The 21,679-nt window shown below is 37.1% G+C and overlaps 9 protein-coding genes and 1 pseudogene across 9 annotated transcripts in view; 7 read left to right on the top strand and 3 right to left on the bottom strand.

Moving 5' to 3' along the window:
- LOC104772304 (D-xylose-proton symporter-like 2) overlaps window positions 1-478 on the top strand; it is a 10,157-nt gene extending 9,679 nt beyond the window's left edge. The window contains exon 9 of the mRNA XM_010496934.2: window positions 440-478. Within this exon, the coding sequence (XP_010495236.1) occupies window positions 440-478 (39 nt within the window). The remainder of the gene's footprint in view (window positions 1-439) is intronic.
- On the top strand, window positions 7-2,196 carry LOC104769989 (D-xylose-proton symporter-like 2). Its single transcript, XM_010494332.1, has 8 exons — window positions 7-188; window positions 261-308; window positions 418-480; window positions 728-808; window positions 946-1,044; window positions 1,324-1,461; window positions 1,651-1,785; window positions 1,870-2,196. The coding sequence occupies exons 4-7, from the start codon at window positions 734-736 to the stop codon at window positions 1,780-1,782; spliced, it is 444 nt and encodes a 147-aa protein (XP_010492634.1). The 5' UTR covers window positions 7-188; window positions 261-308; window positions 418-480; window positions 728-733; the 3' UTR covers window positions 1,783-1,785; window positions 1,870-2,196.
- LOC104769988 (NADP-dependent alkenal double bond reductase P1-like) lies at window positions 2,671-5,233 on the top strand. The gene is made up of 5 exons (XM_010494331.1): window positions 2,671-3,062; window positions 3,644-3,824; window positions 4,108-4,274; window positions 4,379-4,461; window positions 4,743-5,233. Exons 1-5 carry the CDS (start codon window positions 2,832-2,834, stop codon window positions 5,119-5,121), a joined length of 1,041 nt encoding a protein of 346 aa, XP_010492633.1. The 5' UTR covers window positions 2,671-2,831; the 3' UTR covers window positions 5,122-5,233.
- On the top strand, window positions 6,589-8,626 carry LOC104769987 (NADP-dependent alkenal double bond reductase P2). Its single transcript, XM_010494329.2, has 5 exons — window positions 6,589-6,918; window positions 7,126-7,306; window positions 7,508-7,674; window positions 7,784-7,866; window positions 8,116-8,626. Exons 1-5 carry the CDS (start codon window positions 6,604-6,606, stop codon window positions 8,492-8,494), a joined length of 1,125 nt encoding a protein of 374 aa, XP_010492631.1. The 5' UTR covers window positions 6,589-6,603; the 3' UTR covers window positions 8,495-8,626.
- LOC104769986 (NADP-dependent alkenal double bond reductase P1) lies at window positions 9,955-12,587 on the top strand. The gene is made up of 5 exons (XM_010494328.2): window positions 9,955-10,268; window positions 11,128-11,308; window positions 11,558-11,724; window positions 11,835-11,917; window positions 12,068-12,587. Exons 1-5 carry the CDS (start codon window positions 10,041-10,043, stop codon window positions 12,444-12,446), a joined length of 1,038 nt encoding a protein of 345 aa, XP_010492630.1. The 5' UTR covers window positions 9,955-10,040; the 3' UTR covers window positions 12,447-12,587.
- LOC104769985 (NADP-dependent alkenal double bond reductase P1-like) lies at window positions 12,889-14,570 on the top strand. The gene is made up of 5 exons (XM_010494327.2): window positions 12,889-13,198; window positions 13,274-13,454; window positions 13,612-13,778; window positions 13,857-13,939; window positions 14,036-14,570. Exons 1-5 carry the CDS (start codon window positions 12,968-12,970, stop codon window positions 14,418-14,420), a joined length of 1,047 nt encoding a protein of 348 aa, XP_010492629.1. The 5' UTR covers window positions 12,889-12,967; the 3' UTR covers window positions 14,421-14,570.
- Window positions 14,783-15,350, bottom strand: LOC104769982. The gene has a single exon (XM_010494325.2). It carries the CDS (start codon window positions 15,251-15,253, stop codon window positions 14,942-14,944), a length of 312 nt encoding a protein of 103 aa, XP_010492627.1. The 5' UTR covers window positions 15,254-15,350; the 3' UTR covers window positions 14,783-14,941.
- LOC104769983 lies at window positions 15,480-16,383 on the top strand (annotated as a pseudogene).
- On the bottom strand, window positions 16,087-19,551 carry LOC104769984 (ATPase family AAA domain-containing protein 3-B-like). Its single transcript, XM_010494326.1, has 8 exons — window positions 19,038-19,551; window positions 18,701-18,796; window positions 18,338-18,448; window positions 17,934-18,243; window positions 17,696-17,786; window positions 17,269-17,599; window positions 16,958-17,106; window positions 16,087-16,867 (listed from the first exon to the last, which is right to left on the bottom strand). Exons 1-8 carry the CDS (start codon window positions 19,374-19,376, stop codon window positions 16,351-16,353), a joined length of 1,944 nt encoding a protein of 647 aa, XP_010492628.1. The 5' UTR covers window positions 19,377-19,551; the 3' UTR covers window positions 16,087-16,350.
- Window positions 20,035-21,075, bottom strand: LOC104769981. The gene has a single exon (XM_010494324.1). The coding sequence runs from the start codon at window positions 20,880-20,882 to the stop codon at window positions 20,100-20,102; it is 783 nt and encodes a 260-aa protein (XP_010492626.1). The 5' UTR covers window positions 20,883-21,075; the 3' UTR covers window positions 20,035-20,099.

Below are 21,679 nucleotides of genomic sequence, written 5' to 3'. Positions count from 1 at the left end.
CTGCAATCAAATCTCTTTGCCGCCTTAGAGGTCCTGCTTTTGTTGATTCAGCTGCTGAACAAGTGAGCGAGATTTTAGCTGAACTTTCTGTTGTGGGCGAGGATAAAGAAGTCACATTTGGTGAACTATTTCAAGGGAAGTGCTTGAAAGCTCTCATCATAGGAGGAGGTCTAGTCTTGTTTCAACAGGTCGGTATAGTCAAATTTAATTGTCGGGCTCTTTTAGAAGAGTAATTACTAACGAACTTTGTCAAATGACAGATAACTGGGCAACCAAGTGTGCTTTATTATGCACCTTCTATACTGCAGGTTTTCTTTCTCTAGATAAAATTTCTGTAGAGTATAATATTGGCTTTGTTGCACTTGGAAACTCACAAGAGAATATTTAACTTCTCCCCTCCCCCGCATTTCCTGTTAGACCGCTGGATTTTCTGCCGCAGGTGACGCAACAAGGGTCTCAATTCTGCTTGGTCTATTGAAGGTATTCATTTTTTCTACCAGGCTAAATTTTTGAAGATACTAATTTTCACCTGATAGACTTTTAAACTACTTTTACAATATGATATATAGATGCACTTCATTCTACAATCTCTGTTATCAGTGCTAGTGAATACTTTAGATCGACACTAAAGAACAATGTTTTGATGGAATATATTTCCTTGGAGACCTGCCTCTGCTACAAAATTATCTTGCTTTCTATGAAATAACGGCCACCTATGTTGTTGCAGTTGATTATGACAGGAGTAGCTGTTGTAGTTATTGACAGACTTGGAAGGAGACCATTACTTCTTGGTGGTGTTGGCGGCATGGTATGTCCTCTGTGTTTTATTCTGTCTTTTCTCACCCATGTTCTATTTATCCACCGCAAAAAAGGAAATGTAGATTTAGGTCAAGCTCACTAAATATCATAGAGCTGAGTATCTTCACTTGTTATAATGTCAAACAGGTTGTCTCATTATTCCTGCTGGGGTCATACTACCTCTTTTTCAGCGCCTCGCCAGTTGTTGCTGTTGTTGCACTGTTGCTTTATGTGGGCTGTTACCAGGTAAACGAATAAGTAGTTAGACTTTTGCTGATCAAACTTCTGTACCAAAATGCTAATGCTAGTCCTGAAAGTATGAAAGACTTTCTGATCTAAAGATGGAGTTATAACAAGTAGTTCCTTTCGAGGTTATATACAAATATGGTTCATAGTTTCGTTATTTTCGCCTTCAAACTTTGATATGCTTCTAGTTGTTCATTTTTGTACATGTAGGTTATTGGTAATATGTTTGGTTTTTTACTTTTCAATAAGAGCTATAAAGTATTGACATCAATCTTGCAGCTATCCTTTGGTCCAATTGGTTGGCTGATGATCTCGGAGATATTTCCCCTTAAGTTAAGAGGTCGAGGTCTTAGTCTAGCAGTGCTTGTGAATTTCGGTGCAAACGCACTTGTGACATTTGCTTTTTCACCCCTAAAGGTAATCTACATTCCCTTCAGGACAAAAATCCTCGTTTTGCAGTTTTGCTTAAGCTTGGTATGGCTAATGCTGTAAAAGTGGTAGTACAAATAATATGGTAATCTAGTCGAACGATATCGACACCCACAGTTACAGTAGTTTTTTTGTTCTGGTTTCTAACTGGAACTTTTGTTTGGCTCTGTTATGCAGGAACTGTTGGGAGCTGGGATACTGTTCTGTGCGTTTGGTGTGATATGTGTGTTGTCTCTATTCTTCATATTCTTCATTGTGCCAGAGACAAAAGGTCTCAGTCTTGAGGAAATTGAAGCCAAATGTCTCTAAAAAGTAGGTTAGTTATTTTGGATGAGATCACAAAGTCGTCGATTGCTTCTTCACATGATTTTGATTTGTAACTCTTAAATATCTCAGGAATCATCAGTGCATGCAGGTTTCAGAGATAAAAACATACGTCTCCAAGTGTAGTGAATCACAAATCTGCCGCACAAGATACACAGCATTAGGTTTTTGAAGCAGTGGTTACTTCAGACTTCAGAGGCTCTATCTAGTGCTCGAGCAAAATTCACATGTACGAAAAGGAAAAGTTAATATATTCAAATATATTTGTAGTAATTGTAAAAGATAAAAAAGGAAAAACATCATAACAGATAAATAAAATTTGTAAAATGATTCCCAGAGGAGCGTCTTGTATGTTCGACCTGCATGTCCCACTCAGTTATGCTCCTAAGGTTCTCTTAATCAATTGAGTAAAATAACTAGTTCTCTGATTGCTACTACAATGGCAAAAACAAAATTTCTATGAATGCTTGCTTTGTATTGCCAGCTCCCAAGTCCCAACTGAGAATGCCAAACAAAATTTAGACAAAATTAATAGATGACCGACCAATAAACGAGGATAGTGACTGTGTTTGACCACAAACGTTACATATTTTTGGCCTTTTCGGTTGGTTTGGTCCACTCAAGTTTTACAAAACCAGAAAAAAAAAAAAATCTTTGCATGTAAAATCCTTTTTCTTCCTTTTCAAATTTAATGGCTCCTATTGGCAACATTATAAAGAATCCTAGAAAATAAAAATACAAAAATACAAAATTATGGAATAAAATTAAATTCTCATATTGAAAGGAACAAACAAAAAAAAAAAGACAAATGTGAAAAGAACGAAAAATGTGAACATATTGACTGAGCCATATATATAAGCAGTGACGTCATAGTTGAAAAACATGGTTTATGGGGGAGTAAACAACAACAGCTACGAGACGAGCGACAGAGAGGCCTACACTATAAAAAGTAGGCAGGCTCGTAAAGAAGAAGTTAGCCAAGTATTATTGTAATCGGAAGTCAATCGGAGAAATTAATAAATCATATCGGAGAGATGTCGACAGCGGCGAACAAGCAAGTTGTATTGAAAGAATACGTGAGTGGTTTTCCTAAGGAATCCGATTTCGATCTCAATACCTCCACCGTCGAATTTAAGATTCCGGGAGGTTCTAACTCGGTTCTGGTCAAGAACCTCTACTTGTCATGTGATCCTTACATGCGTGTTCGTATGAGCAAACCTGATCCCTCCACTGCTGCTCTTGCTCAAGCTTACGCTCCCGGTCAGGTATCCATCGACCAGACTCTTACTTTTAGTTCTCCCTCCGATTATATATGTTAATCTCCGGTGAAATTAGTAGTATCCGATGATAATGTTTTGCATGATTTGATTCGAGGTCGGTGAGATTATTATTATTATATGATTTGTTTCCTCTTCTTTTGGATATATAATGAATACTAATATTTTATTTGTTATAATATAAATTGACCAACCGACGGTTCTGTTTTTTTGTGTGTGTTGGATCGTTTCTGTAACTTATTTGTTAATAATATAGTTAGTTAATAAATTAGATAACTGTATGTAATATATAAACGGTCTTATTTTTTAGATTGGTGTTCTTGAAGACTCTGAAGATTTATTTGTGTCTCTCTTGTGTTGACTGTTGTTAAGTTGTGCTTTTTTTATCTTGTTTGGTCCCAGGTGAAATTTACCAAGCAAATCAGTGTTCTTAGTGATTTTGAATGATGTTTAGTAATTAGTAATGGTGTTTGGGATTACTTTTGTTTGTTGATGATCAACATTGTGTCTCTTTTGCTCTCTCTCTCTCTCTCTCTCTCGTGTTGATTTTTGTTTTTGTGTGTGTGCAGCCAATATTTGGGTATGGAGTGTCTAGAGTGATAGAATCTGGGCATCCAGATTACAAGAAAGGTGATTTACTTTGGGGTATTGTTGGATGGGAAGAGCACAGTGTTATCACTCCAATGACTCACATGCATTTCAAGATTCAACATACTGATGTTCCATTGTCCTACTATACTGGACTTCTCGGTATGTTAACTTGCTCCTGGTTTTGTGAGTAATCACTTTGTACAATGTAGAAAACAGTTCTTCTTGATACAGGGATTATAAAATTGAATGTCATATAATTAACCATGTATATTAGTTTGTGGATGTCTGATAAACCTCAAAAACGTTGTTTTGAAACATAGGAATGGAATTAGTTATGTCAAGTTTTTAACATCAATCTAGAAGATTAGAGTTTCAACAGTTTGCTTTGTTGATGATCTGTTTAATATGTTCACTCCTGATGGATTTTGTCTGGTCTTGACAGGTATGCCTGGTATGACTGCTTATGCTGGGTTTTATGAAGTCTGTTCACCAAAGAAAGGAGAGACAGTTTATGTCTCAGCTGCGTCGGGTGCAGTTGGTCAGCTTGTGGGGCAATTTGCTAAGATGATGGGTTGTTATGTTGTTGGAAGCGCCGGTACTACAGAAAAGGTCAGAAACTGATAATCTTTTCCATATTTTGTTTCTTTATGTTCCTTGGTTATATCCTTCAAGAGAATGATTAGCCCTTTTACTTATTTTTGGGGATTTGTTAGGTTGATCTGCTCAAAACCAAGTTTGGGTTTGATGATGCATTTAACTACAAGGAAGAAGAAGACCTTAGTGCTGCCCTGAAAAGGTTCAGTAACTACTTAAATCTAAGCCTTTGTGTGTCTATAATTGTTAGGATTGGTTTTGCATGATAAAACGTAATTAACAACTAAAGTAGAAACAAGAGAAATGGATAATAGCTTTAACACCATGATTCTACGTGTAAACCCACTTAATTGGGAATAAACCGGAGGAAACACCGAAACTATCGAGCAAAAAAACCAGAAAACAATTTATCTTTGTTGATTGAGATCTTATCAATTGCTTTTTTACTAAGCTAAGAGAGATTCTCTTCTTTTCTTTTCCCAGGTGTTTTCCCACAGGCATCGACATATATTTTGAGAACGTAGGAGGCAAAATGCTAGATGCGGTGCTCTTAAACATGAACCCACTTGGGCGTATCGCTGTCTGTGGAATGATCTCACAATACAATCTTGAAAACCAAGAAGGTGTGCACAACCTATCTAACATAATCTACAAACGAATCCGCATTCAAGGCTTTGTAGTTCTTGATTTCTACGACAAATACTCAAAGTTCTTGGAGTTTGTGCTTCCGTGCATTAAAGAAGGGAAGATAACGTACGTGGAAGATGTAGTTGATGGTCTCGAGAAAGCTCCTGAAGCTCTTGTGGGACTTTTCCATGGTAAAAACGTTGGGAAACAAGTTGTTGTTATTGCCCATGACTGATTTACTTGTATATTTATCCAACAAGAATTTGTATGGGTACGTTCGAACCCAAGTGTGAGTTTTTGGTTTATGGATATTAGTAATTGAAGTAAATCTTATCAATTTTTTTTTGTTTGGAATCATATTCTATTGACTTGTTCATCAAATGTATCAAAATAATCTCCAACGCCTCCCACAAATCCAAAAAATGCCTGATACAAAGTTACAAACCCATGTTTTGCAGCTCTTGCACAAGGTTATGCTACCACGTATGCGTGTTAAAACATCAACGAATACTATTTGTGAAACTTCTTTTCCTTTTTATTAGAGAACATCGTACTCACAAATCACAATCACATGGGAGCTGGGATACTGCTTTGTGGGTTTGGGGTGATACGTGTTTTGTCTCTGATCTTCACATTCTCCATTGTGCCAAAGATGCAAAGACAAAGGGACTCACTCTTGAGGAAATTGATAAAAGTCAAATCTCTTTAAAAATAAGTTTGTTTATTGCTTAAAATCACAAAGTCGTTTACATCTTTACATATGCCTTTGATATTGGTAATGTAAATTTGTGAGGAATATAAATAATGCAGGTTGAGAGATAAGCATTAAAGTCGTTTTTGGAAGATTAGTGTTCAATAGTGCAGGTTTATCTCTCTACCTGCACTATTTATCTCTCGGCATATAAGATAAACGACTTTCTCTACATGCCGCACAAGATGGAATTCTCACACACTATTAGGTTTTTGAAGCAATGCTACTTGAGAGGCTCTCTAACGCTCGAGCAAAACACATGTACGAAAGTTCATGTGTTTCAAAAATCTTATGAACGAACACTATTATTAAAGTTAGAATATATTCATAAAAAAGAAAAATATAAATCCGAAGGTTCTCGTCTTTTCTAGTCGCATGTCCCAATCAGTGAGTGCCACTTTCTTTTGTTAAACCAATTAATTAATGATTTGGATTCTATTGTTTTTTTCCAAAATAATATGATTTTCTTATGAATGCTTTGTTTTGCTTTTAATTTTCATCCATAAAACTAAATTCAGTTTATAAAAAGAGATTTTTTTCTAAGTGATATGATAAAAAAAGTATACAACTACTAAAAGAATGCTAATTAAAATCACCCAAATTTTAACAAGCCGATTAAAAGTTACAAACGCGGATATTCACCGTGTTTGACCTCAGTGTCATGTTTCGAGGGTTCACACCAATATTAAACAAAACAGACCAAATTCTAAAGTTTAACATTAGTAATGCACAAACACGAACTCTTGTGAAATGGCTGCGAAGTGTGAACAAAAACAAAACAAAACAAAAAAACTCTTGTGAAATGTGAAAGGGACAAAAATAAACGCTCGAAAGAAAGAGAAAGTATCCAAATTGCGAACAATATGTGATGAATGAAAAAAAAAACATAAGCAGTGACGTCATACTTGATATGAGAGAACGAGAGAGAGACAGAGAGGCGCACTATTATAAAAAGCAGGCGCGTCCATGGACAGTCCAAAGGAAGAAGAAAGAAGACGTAACAAAATTATTCAACTCAAGAGAAAGAATTATTTTAACGAACGAAACGAAACGATGACGGCGACGAACAACAAGCAGGTGACATTGCGAGACTACGTGAGTGGTTTCCCAAAGGAATCCGATTTCGATTTCACTACCTCCACCGTCGAACTTAGGGTTCCAGAAGGTTCTAACTCGGTTCTGGTGAAGAATCTCTACTTGTCATGCGATCCTTACATGCGTACTCGCATGGGCAAACCTAAACCCTCCACTGCTCTTGCTCAAGCCTATACCCTCGGCAAGGTACTAATCCACGAGAATTTTCACTATTAGTTTCTCCGATTTATATACAAATCTACGGTGAAATTTCGAATCTGGCTGTTACTGTTTACAATAATTCGAATCCATATGATTAAGCTAGATAGACTCTGTGATTAGTGTTCTTGAAGGCTCTGTGAAGAAATTGTGTGTCTCTCTCTCGTGTTGATTTATGATTTTGTTTGTGTGCAGCCAATATATGGGTATGGAGTGTCGAGAGTGATAGAATCTGGACATCCAGATTACAAAAAAGGTGATTTGCTTTGGGGTATTGTTGGATGGGAGGAGTACAGTGTTATTACTCCAGCTCCTCACATGCATTTCAAGATTCAACATACTGATGTTCCATTATCTTACTACACTGGACTTCTCGGTATGTTTATCTCAAATTACTTGGCAACTCTTAAGATAAAGTGCTTCTTTATACAGAAATCATGAAGTTGGATATGTAGTTTTAAGACTGGAATTAGTTATGACAAGTTTTTAAACTTCAATGTGGAAGACTAGAATTTCAACTGTATGGTTAGTTTTATTATTCTCTCTTTGATGGTTTTTGTTTTCCTGGTCCTGACAGGTATGCCTGGTATGACTGCTTATGCTGGGTTTTATGAAATCTGTTCTCCAAAGGAAGGAGAGACAGTTTATGTCTCAGCTGCATCTGGTGCGGTTGGTCAACTTGTGGGACAATTTGCTAAGATGATGGGCTGTTATGTTGTTGGAAGCGCCGGTAGTAAAGAAAAGGTTTAGAGTTTAATCATTATTTCCATGTGTTTGTTTCCTTATGTTTCTTGGTTCTCCTTCAAGGGAATGATTTACCCTCTAACTTCTTCGTTGTTTCCGGATTTGTTAGGTCGATCTGCTCAAGACCAAGTTTGGTTTTGATGATGCATTTAACTACAAGGAAGAACCAGACCTTAGTGCTGCCCTGAAAAGGTTCAGTTACCACTTATTTCAATGCTTTTTCATGTTTATAACTGCCTGGTTAGGATCTGTTGCATAACTTGCAGTATAAAGCGGCAATTCGCAACTTTAAGTATAAACCTGAGAAATTATGAAAGCATGCCACCATTATTCTATATGGAAAACAACTTAAGTATTGGAGAAAACACCAATGAAACTCCAAATTACAATCAACTGCTTATTGACTAATCTAAGAGATATCCTCCTTATTCTTTTCTGCAGGTGTTTCCCTAAAGGCATTGACATATACTTTGAGAACGTAGGAGGCAAAATGCTAGACGCAGTGCTCTTAAACATGAACGTACACGGACGTATCGCTGTCTGCGGAATGATCTCACAGTACAATCTTGAGAACCAGGAAGGTGTACACAACCTATCCAACATAATCTACAAACGAATCCGCATTCAAGGCTTTGCAGTGTTTGATTTCTATGACAAATACTCAAAGTTCTTGGAGTTTGTGCTTCCTCACATAAAAGAAGGAAAGATCACGTACGTGGAAGATGTAGCTGATGGATTGGAGAAAGGTCCTGAAGCTCTTGTGGGACTCTTCCATGGTAAGAACGTTGGAAAACAAGTTGTGGTTGTTGCTCGTGAGTAAAATTATATATGGGAGTAATGTTTATATAATAAATCCGACAAGGGTGTGTAACTGTATGGGTTTTCAAACCCAAGCGTGAGAATTTGGTTTATGAATAATAGTAATTTAATTAAAAAGTACATTTTAATATTATATCAGTTAGTCTGTTATCGGTTTTAAATCATATTCTATGTTCATCAAATGTATCCAAAGTAGTGACTGACAAACGAGGGTGTTGACCGAGTTTGAACACAATAATGTGTTTAATTTTTAGTAAGCAAAAGAAGATTATGAGGACCAAAGCAAAGCAAGTCCCTTCTTAACAGCGAAGACCCCCTAGTATACAAGTAGAGCTATAAGCTATTGATAAAGCTGCATTAACGACCACGAGTCCACGACCAGTACAATGTTAGTATGTAACGTTTAGAGAAATTACTCAAAACTGGATTAGGACCGCATGGCAAAATTATTTATAACTAAAATATTTAAATTATAAGTTGTATTTGTTAGTTAAATATGTTATAATTATATAATAATTGTTAAATAAACCATATAATACCGAAATATAATTTATTTTTTACATAATATTTATTTAATCAATTTAATTAGATATATCTATTTTCTGATACCGGCATTGTTAACAAAATAATAAAATGATGTTTTACCTCTGTAACACCAAAATTAATGATATTTTTTTAATTTATATAAATATTGATAAAACCCATCCCGCTATATAATCTCGTCTCGAGATATTTTAACTCACATTATATCATCTTAATTTTTAATATATATTGTGTATATACGGTATAATATTTATCATATTTAACTTTTAAAAATAAAGAACCGGAATAAACCAAAGAAAGTTTTTAAATTTGAATACCTGATAAATCAAACTTTCTACTCATTTGTATTCGGAATTATTTTGGTCTATTTTATAGTATGACTCTGAACCATTGCCCAATTTTTTTAGACGATGTTGGATATTGTACCTGTATTTTTTTATTCATCTATTGAGTAATATATGTTCGTTTTTAAAATATTGTATTACATCATATACAGGAAAAATCATAATTTTTATTAACTAAATGTATTATATAATAATTCAAGATAATTTAAATATAAATTTAAATAAAAAATGAAAGGGAATCATATATTTATATTTAAATGAGGTAAAAAGATTTTCTTATTTTTTAAATCTTATCTATAATTAATTTTGAAGTTTTGGTAACTAATATTAAAGTCAATGTATTATGTGTAAAAACTTTCCAAAAATACTAGTATAAGATTTGTGATGATCAAATTAGGCAAAGAATAAATGTGAAAGCGATGAGATATACATCAAAGAGATTCAAAAATGGAAGGTGTCGGGTCTGTCGGCAAAATTACGCCTTAAAAATATCCAAATTATGAACAAATGTGACATAGGCAGTGACGTCATATTTTGATATCATGATCTTTTGTGGTCAGGTCAGTGGTCACTATAAAAAAACCAGCCGCGTCCTCGAGAGTCCAATGTAACAAATTTATCTTTTGTGGTCAGAAGTTCAAATCGAAGAAAGAATTAACGATGACGGCGACGAACAAGCAAGTGATATTCAAAGACTACGTGAGTGGTTTCCCTAAGGATTCCGATTTCGATTTCACTACCACCACCGTCGAAACTAGTGTTCCCGAAGGTTCTAACTCGGTTCTGGTGAAGAATCTCTACTTGTCATGCGATCCTTACATGCGTATTCGTATGGGCAAACCTGACCCCTCCTCTGCTGCTCTTGCTCAAGCTCTCACTCCCGGCCAGGTACCAGACTCTACTTTAGATTTATATGCAAATCTCCGGTGAAAATGCGAATCGGATGATTACGTTTACTTTGTTTGGTTTTGCATGTTTTCATTATTTATGTGAATACCAATGTTTTTAAAACCGGACCGGTAACTGAATCGGGAAAGCTTCTGGGTCATGAGTCAACATGGTTTGACCGGGGTCCACCGAGTTCAATTGATTTTGATGATACTTTTATAAATAATAGGTATGAATAGGTTTTCTATTTTTTTTCAATGATTATAACTATGATATAATTTGATATGCCAAATAAAATACTTCAATAATCATAATGTTTTTAAAAAAACTTAAAAAGTAATAAACTCAAAGTGAAACAAACTCAAAGTGTAACCAATACTAATAAAATATTTTAGAAATTCAAACAATAAGAGAAGAAGAGTGTAGAACATTTAATCTTCATTCTCTAAGAAACCCTACTATTGCTAATTTGCTAAGAAGAGGTAATTAGTTAAATTAATTGCACTCATTTTTTTTTTAAAAAGTAGAACCCGGTTTTATCCGGTTTAATGGTTCACCGGTTTTTGGTTTTTTGGCGGGTTGATATGGTTTTTTACCGGTTCAATTTCTTTTGGGTTTTGATATTAACCCAATCCGGACATGTTGCCGGTTAACGTGGTTCGACCGCCGGTCCGGTCCGGTTTTGAAAACATTGGTGAATACTCTAATTGGATATAGATATAAATATCTTATTAAGGACTATAATAATAATATACTTGACAATTTGGTGTTCTTGAAGATAGTGAAATGAAATTGTGTATGGTTTTTGCTTTTTTTGCTATCTCTTGACTTGTTGTTCCATTTGTGTTTTCTGGTGCAGCCAATCAATGGGTATGGAGTGTCTAGAGTGATCGAATCTGCGCATCCGGATTACAAAAAAGGCGACTTGCTTTGGGGATTTGTTGGATGGGAGGAGTACAGTGTTATCACTACAATGACTCACGTGCATTTCAAGATCGAACATACCGATGTTCCATTATCCTACTACACTGGACTTCTCGGTATGTTAAATCTCGGCTTTGCTCCTTGTTTTTGTTAGTGGGGAATGTGGAATCACTTGGTAACTTAGCTTAGACAGATCATGAAGTTGAATGTCATAGCCATGTAGGAGTATGCATATATTCTTTTGTCGATATTTAAACTTCAATCGAGAAGACTATAGACTTTCAACTGTTTGGTTTGTTGATATGTTTTGATATTATATATTTTCTTTGATGGGTTTTTACTTTTTTTTTGTCTGGTCCTGGCAGGTATGCCTGGTATGACCGCATATGTTGGTTTTTATGAGATCTGTTCTCCTAAGAAAGGAGAGACAGTTTATGTGTCAGCTGCATCTGGTGCTGTTGGTCAGCTTGTGGGACAATTTGCTAAGATGATGGGTTGTTATGTTGTTGGAAGCGCTGGAAGCAAAGAAAAGGTTAAAAACTGATCATCATTTCCATATTTTGTTTCCTTATGTTTCTTGGTTCACCTTCAAGAAAATGATTAGCTAGCCCTTTTAATTACTTACTTTTGGGGATTTGTTAGGTTGATCTCCTCAAGACCAAGTTTGGGTTTGATGATGCATTTAACTACAAGGAAGAACCAGACCTTAGTGCTGCCCTGAAAAGGTTGGTTACCACTTATTTTGATATCTATAACTGTTATCAGTTGCTGAATAAAGCGGCAATTCGCAAAACGAGAGAAAGGGATAGAAGTAAGTATGATCATTCTACGTGGAAAAAATGACATAATCATCTTCATTGATTGATATATCTTAGGTGTTTTCCCAAAGGCATCGACATATACTTTGAGAACGTAGGAGGCAAAATGCTGGATGCAGTGCTCTTGAACATGAACGTGAAAGGGCGTATCGCTGTTTGCGGAATGATCTCACAGTACAATCTTGAGAACCAGGACGGTGTACACAACCTATCAAACATAATCTACAAACGAATCCGCATTCAAGGCTTTGTAGTGTCTGATTTCTACGACAAATACTCAAAGTTCTTGGAGTTTGTCCTTCCTCACATTAAAGAAGGGAAAATCACGTACGTGGAAGATGTAGCTGATGGGCTCGAGAAAGGTCCTGAAGCTCTTGTTGGACTCTTCCATGGCAAGAATGTCGGGAAACAAGTTGTGGTTGTTGCTCATGAGTGAAAGAAAATTTTAAACTTAATACTTAAATCCAACAAAGAGTTTGTGTGGGTGTTCAACCCAAGTGTGGGGGATATTGTTTTATGGATGATAAAATAATTTGTTGGTATGGTTTTGAATCGAAATTCATGTCATTTGTTCTTAGTTTAAAAATAAATACAAAATTCGGTTTTGGTACTTCTTTGCGTTTGGATTTGATTTTGGTTCTTTAAAGATATAGCAAGAGAGAGTTAATCCCCCACATTGTTTGCATCGCACATAATAGCGCAAGAAATCATGCCTATATATATGGCTAAGTTTGGCTCCATTAGTTTTGCATTGCCAGCTGATAGCAAAACACGTCTATACGTAAATGTTTAATCCTTATCAACTATCTCCTGACCTCAAATAAAAAGATTATCTCCACAACTTGTGGCTTTAATAACCGCACTAACTGTAGATCATTAGAGCTTATATATAAGTAGAGAGAAATAAAGACCTTTTGAGGAACCAAAAACAAACATATTTTCCAAAAAAAAAAAACAATGGCGACGGTGATGAACAAGCAAGTCTTATTACGTGATTACGTTACCGGTTTCGCAAACGAATCCGACCTTGTAATCACATCCACCAACGTCGATCTTAGGGTGCCGAAAGGATCTTTGACGGCTTTGGTGAAGAATCTCTACTTGTCTTGCGATCCTTACATGAGAAATCGTATGAGAAGGCCTGATCCTTTGAGCCCTGCTACAGCTCAGTCCTTCACTCCCGGCATGGTAAAAAGCACTTCTACTAGTTGGTTTAAACTACATACAGTTTAAGTGAACTTATGTTGTGTTGTGTTTGTGCAGCCTATCTCAGGGCTTGGAGTGTCTAAAGTGATAGATTCAGGGCACCCTGATTACAGAGAAGGTGACTTACTCTGGGGAGCAGTTGGATGGGAAGAGTACAGTGTTATTACCCCAATTCCTAATCTTCACTTCAAGATCCATCATACCAATTTTCCCTTATCTTACTACACCGGACTTCTTGGTATTAATGTTAATTCCACTTTCTCCATGTTTGCTAACAATATATATTTTGGAGTTTTGCACCTACTTGGGCGTTGGTTAAATAAATTGGAGCTCAAAAAAGTTGTGACTAGATAACAATATTGTATTTATTATTCACGTTCCTCTCTTCCTGACAGGTATGCCTGGTATGACCGCATATGTTGGCTTTTATGAGATCTGTTCTCCTAAGAAAGGAGAGGCAGTGTTTGTGTCAGCTGCATCTGGTGCGGTTGGTCAGCTTGTGGGACAATTTGCTAAGATGATGGGTTGTTATGTTGTTGGAAGTGCCGGTAGCAAAGAAAAGGTATATAAACTCTAGATGTAAATCCATTTCTTGATCAGATTAACAAATCCAGTCTTTTGATTTGTTGAGCTCCTTTAGGTTGATCTCCTCAAGAACAAGTTCGGATTCGATGATGCCTTCAACTACAAGGAAGTGCATAATCTAGTTGCTGCCTTAAAGAGGTAAGTAAAGATATATTACATCCACTAATCAAGATCAAACTAATCGCATTTAGTATTATCAATTAAACCTATTAAAAAATTCTCTCTTTTTTCTAGGTGTTTCCCACAAGGCATTGACATATACTTTGAGAACGTGGGAGGCAAAATGCTGGACGCAGTGATCCTAAACATGAGACCACACGGACGTATAGCTGCATGTGGGATGATCTCGCAGTACAATCTACAGAATCCGGAAGGCGTATATGGTCTCTCTCTCATTACCTACAAACGAATCCGTATTGAAGGGTTTAACTGTTTTGATTACTTCCACAAGTACTCAGAATTCTTGGAGTTTGTGGTTCCGTATGTAAGAGAAGGGAAGATAACGTATGTGGAAGATGTTGCTGAAGGGTTAGAGAGTGCTCCTGCTGCTCTCGTTGGACTCTTTCACGGTAAGAACGTTGGGAAACAACTTGTCGTGGTTTCTCGTGATCTTGAATGAGAATATGAGATGAGAGTTTGTTCCGTAAGTTATGGTGTTAATTGTGTTGTGTCCAAAGCCTGGATTAGTCTTTTAAAGTATACGTATTAGTGAAGTATACACTTGTTTGTAATAATTTGGCCAAATTATGAAATAAAAACACTTGTGTTACATGGTTTTTGTTACAGAATGAACAACTAGTTCAGACGTGAAGTGATTAACGTGATGATATAAACCTAATTAATCGAATTGTAACCGGAAGCATTTCGTCGAACACCTTAAGTGCATTCCTTTTTTTCAATATAATTAAATTTACTCACCGATTGTATCAAAGTGTTACCGTTGAGTTGTTGTTGTTGTATAAACAGGCCAGACACGCTTGGTTGGCCAAACAATAATACAAAAGAAAACGCAGAGTTTCGTAACAACAACAAACCAAACGGCAAAATCAGAAACATTTTGTTCAATCCATTTCTGATTATATAGAGAGTGTAGCAAGTAAAACAAAAAACTCTCGCTGTTCCTTACATTCTTATTTAGTTTCATTTGTCGAATTCCCAAAGGACTCCTCCGTCTTCTTTGACTTTTTTGTTGATCCAAGCTTCAATAAGCATACCAGCACCGATCCCACCGAGGATGAAACTTCCGTAGTAGGCAAGAGCCCTCGGCCATGGCTTTCGCGGGAGGAAGTAAGCTTCGTATTTCTCTTCAAGTCCCCTCGGCATTTGTTTTCTCGCTCTCGTCACCGTTTTCACACCACCACCACCATTTGGCTTCTTCTTCTTATTCTCCTTCTCATTCTCAATCCCCCACTCTTCTCCTTTCCATGGATCCTTCGCTTCTTCACTTGCCATTTTGTTTTCGATCACCCAATTCAATTGTCCTGAGAAATCTCAATTTCAGCTTCAACAGATGTGATCTAGATAGTGTGAATTAGGTCGTAGTGTCACCACCGCCTCTTCAGAAAATTTTATTACAAAATAAAAAAAGTTAAGGCCTAATCAAACCTCCTCCAGGCCCACTAAAGCCTATTTTAGACCCAGTTAGTTTGTTCTTCTGCGCACATAGACTACTTGAAAAATGTCACTCGCATAGTCCGGCGCGTTAAAGCCACGTAGGATTAAGTGTGGCGTTTGTCTTCTGTTCTATCACTTTGGTAGACAGATTTTCATCGAACGAGTTGCAACTTGCAAGCGGTGTTTCACAACATCTGGTTATCGAATCAAATTTGGCAGATCGGGTTTTGGTTTTTACTCTCAGGTACTATCAATTTTATTTTCGCTTATGAGAATCTGATTTTAGATTCAGCAATAATTTAGGCATGGAATCAGAATTGACACTTCATGAAGGTGGGTGCCATTGTGGTAAAATCAAATGGAGAGTCAAAGCGTCGAGGAGTGTAGTGGCTTGGAGCTGCAACTGCACAGATTGTTCAATGAGAGGCAATGTTCATTTCATTGTTCCTTCAAGCAACTTTGAGCTTCTTGATGATTCCAGTGACTTCATTACTACTTACACTTTTGGGACTCACACGGCCAAGCATACTTTCTGCAAGGTCTGTGGGATCACTTCGTTTTACATCCCGAGGTCTAACCCCGACGGAGTCGCTGTCACGGTTAAGTGTGTCAAGTCGGGGACACTGGATCACGTTGAGATTAAAAGATATGATGGTCAGAACTGGGAAATGTCCCACAAAAAGACCGGTATTGCCTCGTTTTCCAAAGAGTGATATGACAAGAGATCAACTCAAGATTGTAATGGCCAAGAAGAAAAGAATCTAAAGCAGTCATCAAAATCTCACCCTTTAGAATCACAGGGGAGAAACAATTTGGAAAACTAGAAAAGCTTTTTTTGCCTAAACCCTTTTGAGAATAATGCTCAGGGTATTGAGTTTTGAGTTGTTCAAATCTACAGCTGTAGACACCTCTGTTCATGATAAGTTTAAATGATTTCATTTCTTGCTACCTGTATCGGTTCCAGCTAGTTTTTTTCTCTGTTGATGCTCCGCGACTTTGTAATCAATGACCTCTCTGAAACGCTCTGCGTCCAATAAGCAGTCTGCGCTTCCATAAACAGCAGCTTGAACGCTCGCCATCAATTTGGCGATTTCTCTACCCGAAAACCCTTTTGTCTTGGCGGCAGCTTCCTTCAGGAGATCCTCGGTAATGCCTTTTATCTCAATCTTCTGTTGCTCTTTTTTGAAAAGGCTTTGGAGCAAACCCGGTTTTTTTAGATTAACCTTAGATATGTACTTGTCTAGGTAGAGGTTTAGAAGCTTGTAGCGCTCTTCTTCCCCAGGCAAGGGAAACTCAAGAGTCTCATCGATACGGTCAGACACTGCAGAGTCTAGATCACCAGGTCTGTTTGTGGCAAGCGCTAGGACTATATCTTTGGACTGGTCACCCGTGCGGAAGAGAAGTGCATTTAGTGCACTCCTTTGGGCTTCGCTCATGTATGTTTTGTTCCGCCTGTCAAATTTGCAATCAAATAAACACATCAATAAATAGAACCCATGATTTAAGGATTTAATTATAATCAGCATCAGATTTGGGACTTACTCGCACAGAAATGCATCGGCTTCATCTATGAAGAGCAACAAGCCTCTCTTAGATTTTTTGGACCAGTCAAACAGTTGGTGTATCTTTGTAACAGCCTGAGCTCCAAGTGGAGCAACATCTCCACCCGTCATCAACGCATAATCTAGACCCTGAAAGATACCAAATCAAGGAAGAGTGATTACTTAAGTAACATGCCTGAGATTCTGCAATTCTATGCGTAACCTAAAACTAAGATCTCAATTTAAAGAAAGCATCTATTGTTCATGCCTGATAAAATAATTATAAGCATTAGTAACGGAGAGACCACATACAGATTTACGAGCCAGCTCTCGGGCAGCCATTGTCTTCCCTGTTCCTGGTGGACCGTAAAAAAGCATATTTCGGAAAGGTGCTTGGTGGGCTTTTGTGTTGGCAGTTGCATTAGCTAGCTGTTCGATTCTCTTCTGAAGAGATTGATGCAAGATAACATCACCAAACCCTTCTCCGCTTTTGGATGTAGACTCCTTAGCACCACCCCGCAACGTGGAAAAGGCACGAGAAACCGAACCAGACCAAGGGTACTTTCCTCTCGATGATTCTCTAATTAGAGAAGGTTGTCCTAATATTCTATCCACGTAGCTCCAGATAACCTTGGCACCTTCTCTGCAACAAGCAATCTATATGATGACTAAGTTCTCAACCATTAACAACAAGAAGTCATGGCTGACATTTTTTTTATCAACCATTCTTAGTCTTTACCTCGTTGTGTAGATCCCAGCTGCAAGAGCGGTGAGACCCCCAACAGCAACAACCAGCTTATTTTGATCCGTTAGAATGGTACGCAAGCCCCCTAGGAAAATGGACAAAGAGCCAATCATTTATTGAAAATGTGAGTTTAATGGATCAGTCAAAACACTAAGGTAAAACTGTCATAGAGAAGTTTCCACAAAAAATAATCAAAACGATAAAGAGATAATATTTGTCACTGATGTCAGACCTCCAATATGGTCGAATGTAGTATTTATGGCAGAAACCCATTTCTCTCTTTCAGCATTTGCACGATCAACAAGCATTCTCCTGTTTACATCTTCAGAAAGCTTCGATTCACGGGCTCTCCCTTCAGCTTCTGCCATTGCTTTGACCCTGATTGTCTCACGTTCAATCTCAGCTTTCTCCCTCTCTGTTTGTCGTCTCTGTGCTTGAATCTCCTCCTCAGTAGCTCGTCGAGCTACTTCCCGCCTAATTGCTGATTCTTTTTGCATTTTCACAAGTTCTTGATTTCTTGTTCTCTGGGCCTCATTCTCAGCCTGTACCAAGACACACATCATAAGTTGTTAGAAATACAGTAACAGGAGTTCTCAATGTTAAATAATAATAAAAGTATTTTGTAAAATCGCATGCCTGCATCCTTTTTCTTGCTAACTCATCTTCATAGCGGGCCATCTGTGATTTTGTTTGTGCTTGGTGCTGAGCAAGTTTCTTCTGCTCCTCGTATATCACCCTTTGCCTCTCCTGCAAAATGGAAAATGTCAGGAACATAACTTTGCAACCAAGAATCTTCAAAGTAAAATAATAAACGATGCAGCAAACTGTACTGCAAAGTCAATTCTGGTAGGTAACCAGAGATTTGTAAGAGCATATATACACTTTAATAGTAACTAAAACATATATTCGTCTAGAGAAAGCCAAAGTAGGTACAACCTAATCAAACCATGTAGTCAAAAGATACTGACGATGAACTCAAATAGTAAGCTGAACACTCACAGCTTCAGCTTGGGATTGCAAAGCTTTAAACTCTTGCGCCTTAGCAGTAAACTCAGCTTGCCTCGTCTCTTCTTGTGTCTTAATACTTTCAAATACCTACCAGAAACCAAAAATTCATCAAATGGTAAGGCCAAAGCATAACTGACAAACACAGAAACATAACACTTTTGAACATCCATCCCAGAATTCTAATACAGAAGACTCCTTAGCTCAAACCTATCTTCCATAAGCTTCATCATACAAATTACAAACTACCTCAGCCATAAACACAACTCTTATCTACTTGAGAATCTTTTTGTCAGATCTATGTACAGCATTGGGTTATATTCTTAAAGACCTTTTTAGCATGAGCTGAGTTGTTAATCCCTTTCAAGGCCTTAGCTCCACGCTCCAACGCTTCAGGATCAAACCCAGCCGAACTCGTTCTCGGATTATTGTTTCGAATCCGTGGAGGAGCATCAGATTCTTCGCCAGCAACAGCCGGTTCTTTCCCAGATTCCGAAGCCGCCGCCGGCGGAGTAGTAGAACCTTGCTGCTGAGGAATCGAAGGAGACGGAGAAGTTGATGAGAAGCCAGAGAAGGTGAAAGGTCCATCAGCAGCGGCGAATTTAGACGGAGCGAGAGAAGCGGAGGCAGCTAGGGCTGAGATCACACCCATCACACATTTCTGAGCCATTTTGTTTGTTCCCGAAAGCGAATCTACAAGGGGACTGAGATATAAAAGACTAGGGTTCTTTCTTCCCGGTGTAAAAGAGGATTTAAGAGGAAGAGATTGGCTTGATGAACAAGAAATTCGAAGCCATAGAAATGGAGGCAGAGAAATTTTTGCCCAGGGTTTTGGGTTTAGGGTTTTTTTACTCTGCCCAAAGGAAAAAACAAATTTCATAAGATTTTAGATCTCGGGTCGGTTTTACCCAATAATCTTGGATATTTGACCCGAAAACCCGACTCGTTTCTCGAAATATGTACGTTGTGAAAACTTTACAAAAATCATTTTATAAATTTGTTTTTTTAAATATATATTTAATGCTAAAAATTTCTATTTTTCCAATATATTTTAGACGATTTTTAGAAAAAATTTACTTCGAATTTCTATTCTTAATCAATAAAATTAATAGTTTTAAGTTAACTTAATAAAATTTATTTGTATATGTAAAACTTGTTAGCCTACCTTTAAATTGAAATTAAGAAAAAAACATCTGAATTAGTATACATGCAGTTGAATTTTTTTTTGAATAGATATTATAATGGAAAATGTTAAATTTAGTAACTCATACTTGAATTGATTGTTACAATATAAAGTTAGCCTTTTTTTTTTTTTTTTTTTACATGTATAGACTATAACAAGAGAATACTATTATTACAGAGGTGTTATCCGCGCAATGTGCATTGTTGAAGTTCACATGCCGATCAGACCTATTAATATCACGGGAATAAAAATAACGAGTAAAGTCAACATTGACCCCTCAGGAGTGCTAGGAGAATCTGATTTTGGTAGGGGGGTCGTACTGCTGCTGGCTGGAGGAGGAGCGGTAAGGGTATAAGCTGGAGGAGTACTATTTTGATCATTATTGTGGTCACTATTGTTGTGACTGTTGTGGTCACTATTGTTGTGACTGCTAGGACAAGAAATGAAGGGTGAAGTATGATTATTTTGTGGAGAATCATCGTAGATAGTACTTGAAGATTGTAGTATACCGTCGATTCCATGACATTTGATAGACCCTAAGCTACAAATGTTGCGGCTTATAATCTTGACATTGTTGAGGAAGTAGTTTGATCGTCCACCATTGGAGATCTTGAGGGCGTAATGTGGTAAAGAGGAAGGAACCATGGAGCCATTGGGGATGAGATTGAGGTGCTCGAAAAGAAGAGGAGAAGGGATCGAGTGGCGAAGCAAGAACTCGGAAACCGAATCTTGTTGAATAATGTTTGACTTGGAAAGGGTTTTATCCTTTGGCATCAAGAATGTGACATTGGCTAATAATCGAGGGTTTACGGATTGTAACATGTTAATGAGCATGACAAAAGAGAAGTAGTCTGCTTTCTCCATTTCTTCGATGGCGATAGAAAGCTCATGGTTGTCCCGCACATGAGGACTCTTTTGGGCTCTTGTTGATGATGTTACGAGTATGACTAACAACATGCAGAAGGTTATCACATGAGTTTGAATAGCTCTCATTTTTTTTTTCTGTAAAGAATCTTAATTTCTTGTTTTTCTGGGGGGTATTTTTGGAGATTAGATTGGTGGTCGGGACACTTAGATATAACCTCTCATAGTTATGTGAAGAATTTTGGTAGGTGATAGATAATGTTTAGCTTTGGACATGCGTGTGTTGTTTTCCACCAAATTGAATGGCCATCAGGTCATGGTATCCGCATGGTGAGCGAGTTTGTAGATTGTTTGTTCAGCTATTATAATATGTGATACATATACTGTGGATAATACTATAAATCACTAGAAGATAACTTTTTTAATCCAATTTCCTAATTGTAATCAATATATCACTAACAATTTTTTTGGTTAGTATTGGTGATGTTTTTTTCTTTTTGGTTAGTATTGGTGATGTTTTTTTCTTTCTGGTGAGATCTATCAAACGACATGCTTCCAATCTCAGATACATAGAAGATTCTTGTTCGAAAAGTATTCACGTTCACGTACGCTAAATATTGTAGATAAGGATTCACATTCCCACATGGTTGTCACGTGGAGTCATGGAGGTTGAAGACCACGTCTAAAAAGTTGATCTAATTATTAAATTGTCAATAATGTAATTCCCTTAATCCCTTATCATGTTTCATAGCTTGCGTCGCGTGTACGACTTTTTCGGTATGTGAATTATTTTCTTGTTCTTTCTGGATCCTAAAAAAATAGAAGATTGAGGTGAATCATAAATCCAAAGGAGGTATTCTTTTCATGTTTATCATGTACTTTGCATTTTTGGTTTTTGTAAAGTTTGGTTTCTTGTTTTACTATGA

The sequence above is a fragment of the Camelina sativa genome, chromosome 20, assembly GCF_000633955.1.
Source record: "Camelina sativa cultivar DH55 chromosome 20, Cs, whole genome shotgun sequence".
NCBI lineage: Eukaryota > Viridiplantae > Streptophyta > Magnoliopsida > Brassicales > Brassicaceae > Camelina > Camelina sativa.
Note: the sequence above shows the minus strand (reverse complement) of the source record. Positions and strands in the feature narration are given on the sequence as shown.